The 2,373-nt window shown below is 41.7% G+C and overlaps 1 protein-coding gene across 1 annotated transcript; it reads right to left on the reverse strand.

Moving 5' to 3' along the window:
- Window positions 1–691: 691 nt before the first annotated feature.
- PHALS_08256 (uncharacterized protein) lies at window positions 692–1,048 on the reverse strand (the record flags this gene model as incomplete). The annotated part of the gene is made up of 1 exon (XM_024723574.1): window positions 692–1,048. One exon carries the CDS (start codon window positions 1,046–1,048, stop codon window positions 692–694), a length of 357 nt encoding a protein of 118 aa, XP_024574537.1.
- Between the last annotated feature and the right edge of the window lie 1,325 nt (window positions 1,049–2,373).

The raw sequence follows: 2,373 nt of genomic DNA on the forward strand, positions 1-2,373 counted from the left end.
TAAGCGGGTTGCGATCCGCTATACTCGTACTGGTTCTATGTATAGAACAAAGGTCAATGATCTATATCAAGCTCCCTCTAAGCAAAGGAGCCACGGCAGTCCCGCTGCATAATCCTTCACGGAGAGTATGGGTTTCTTCACCCGCTGCTGCTCTAAGCGAAAGTACTTCGATGGGATAGTACCTATGGGCTGAAAAGTGCTCACAGAGCCACTTTCTCGTACTCGTTCAGCGCTTGCTAAAAGTGAAAGATTCACATTAGCGGGGCTAGAGACTTAACACAGCTCAGAACCTACATTAGGGCAGTGATTTTTGTGCTTGCAGTAGAGAAAGCTGGACACCTTGATCCAAATCCAGCTTAACTGGCCATTGTCGTTAGTTGTGCCAAACACCCGACGAATAAAAAGGGTACGGGGCTCAAGACTTTGGTATGATCAAAATCAGCGTCAAACGTCATGGCAACGTCTCCACTTTGCGAGAATCCCGACAAAAATGGTATTTTTGTCGGTGTACTAACAGCATTGTCGTTCCATTCACATTAAATCCATGACGATATAAGTCACCCATAGAAGGTGATAAAAGTGTCAGATCAAAGCAACCTCACTCTGGTGATGCTAGAAATATCGTTAGATCTTGATATGTGATTTAAAGCTCGAGATTGTGAACTACTTCCTTCATATCAGTGTCAAACGTTTAAAACAAAATTTTGACATCAATTTCATCTTGTTCACGTAAGGCGAATAGAAATCTGACAAAAAGTGTTGGAAATGGCAATAAGTAGTTGCGACCTTCTTCACGCTTGTCAAGGACTGGACAATGGCTTATTTGCTGAAATTGATCTGTCGGGTTACGTTGTTTCTCATGTGGGAAATAAAGTTGTTGCATCACTTCTGTAATAGAATGTTGCACAGCATACCTCGAAGGATTTTTACACCAATGAAAGCCGACCGCAACGCAGTACGTTGCGTCATGATAACCTCGCTTGTAGCCTTGACCTGGTCTTGGGTACGATTTGTGACTATCCATACGATTGGTACGGATAAGTGTCATCAACGAATTGCTTATAGGTTACGAGATGGGGAGGAGATGTTGACTTAGGCGAATCGATTGAAGCAGCAGTTAAGCTTAACGGTGAACAGGAGTCGATACCTATCCTCTCGCTTAACCCACTAAGTTATACCGCTCTCAATACATTATGTAGTGACATCATGCAGCAAGCTAGCTTCCAAGATGTTTGTTGGACAGCTAAAAGACGTAACAAAATGTTAGCAGTTTTTTGGGATGATCTATTTTCATATTACAAGCAAGCAATTAAGCAAGTTTTCCGATATACTATGGCACACCAACATATGCCATTGAGTTCCAAGCAGTAAAAAAAAACTCTCGATTGCAAAATTTCTCAGATGCTGACTGGGCAGAAGACGTTGCACTTTGAAGAAGCAATCAATTCATGTTTGTGATGATAAGCTAAAGTGTCAACTGGAAGAGCAAGAAGCAAAGAACTATTATCTACTGAAGCTGAGTACATACCACTTTCAAAAGCTACGCAAAGGCAAATTGCTTTAAAGCTTTTTATGTGCTTGGCAGGACGTCTTAAGATGAAGCTGTAAGATCTCTAGAGGACAACTAAGGTGTTTTCGCGCTGGCCAAGAAGCTGAAATACAACCACACAGACAAACCACACTGATCGTTGCTATTACTTCGATCACGAAGATGTCGGAGATCGCCAAGTCGTGCTTGATTATGTCTCCACTGTAGGCATGCATGCCAACATAATAACAGAAATAATACTGTCCATGAAATCCTCGCGAGTGGGAGTGTTGACAAAAAGGCTTTTCAGCAGCAGACGCACGATGAGCTTCAAGAAATGCTAACGTTCCTCAGACAAGTGTTAAGTTTTTTAATTTAGTGGCGTGAATACATCCAGTTCATATTAAGTCCGAAATCTAGCAAAATATATGGCATAATACTCTCCAAAAACACGGCAGGCTTAGATGTCGCACAACAAAGCGAACTCAAAGCCTTAAAATATAGACTTTGGATTTTGTTAATTGGTGCTCGAGTACATCTTCATTGACTTGCTTGAGCACTAAAGTCCCCTACATAAGCGCCTGATAGATATTGTTTCGATCCCGTTGAGCGCGTTCCATCAGGTCATATACCTGCGTGAGTGTAATATGACACCAGACGTTATAAGCTAAGCTCTTCATGAATTTGCTGTAAACAACAAACCTTGATCCAAAACAGTGGCTACCGCTAAGCCATTTTGGCAAAAATTTTGTTGAGGAACATCTTGACCAATATTTCACAACCATCAGCGCTGTTTGTGGCATCAAATTTGTCAATTTGCTCAGGCGAACATACTTCCAATTTCA

This window comes from Plasmopara halstedii (genome assembly GCF_900000015.1).
Source record: "Plasmopara halstedii genome assembly, contig: Scaffold_322, whole genome shotgun sequence".
NCBI classification, from domain to species: domain Eukaryota; phylum Oomycota; class Peronosporomycetes; order Peronosporales; family Peronosporaceae; genus Plasmopara; species Plasmopara halstedii.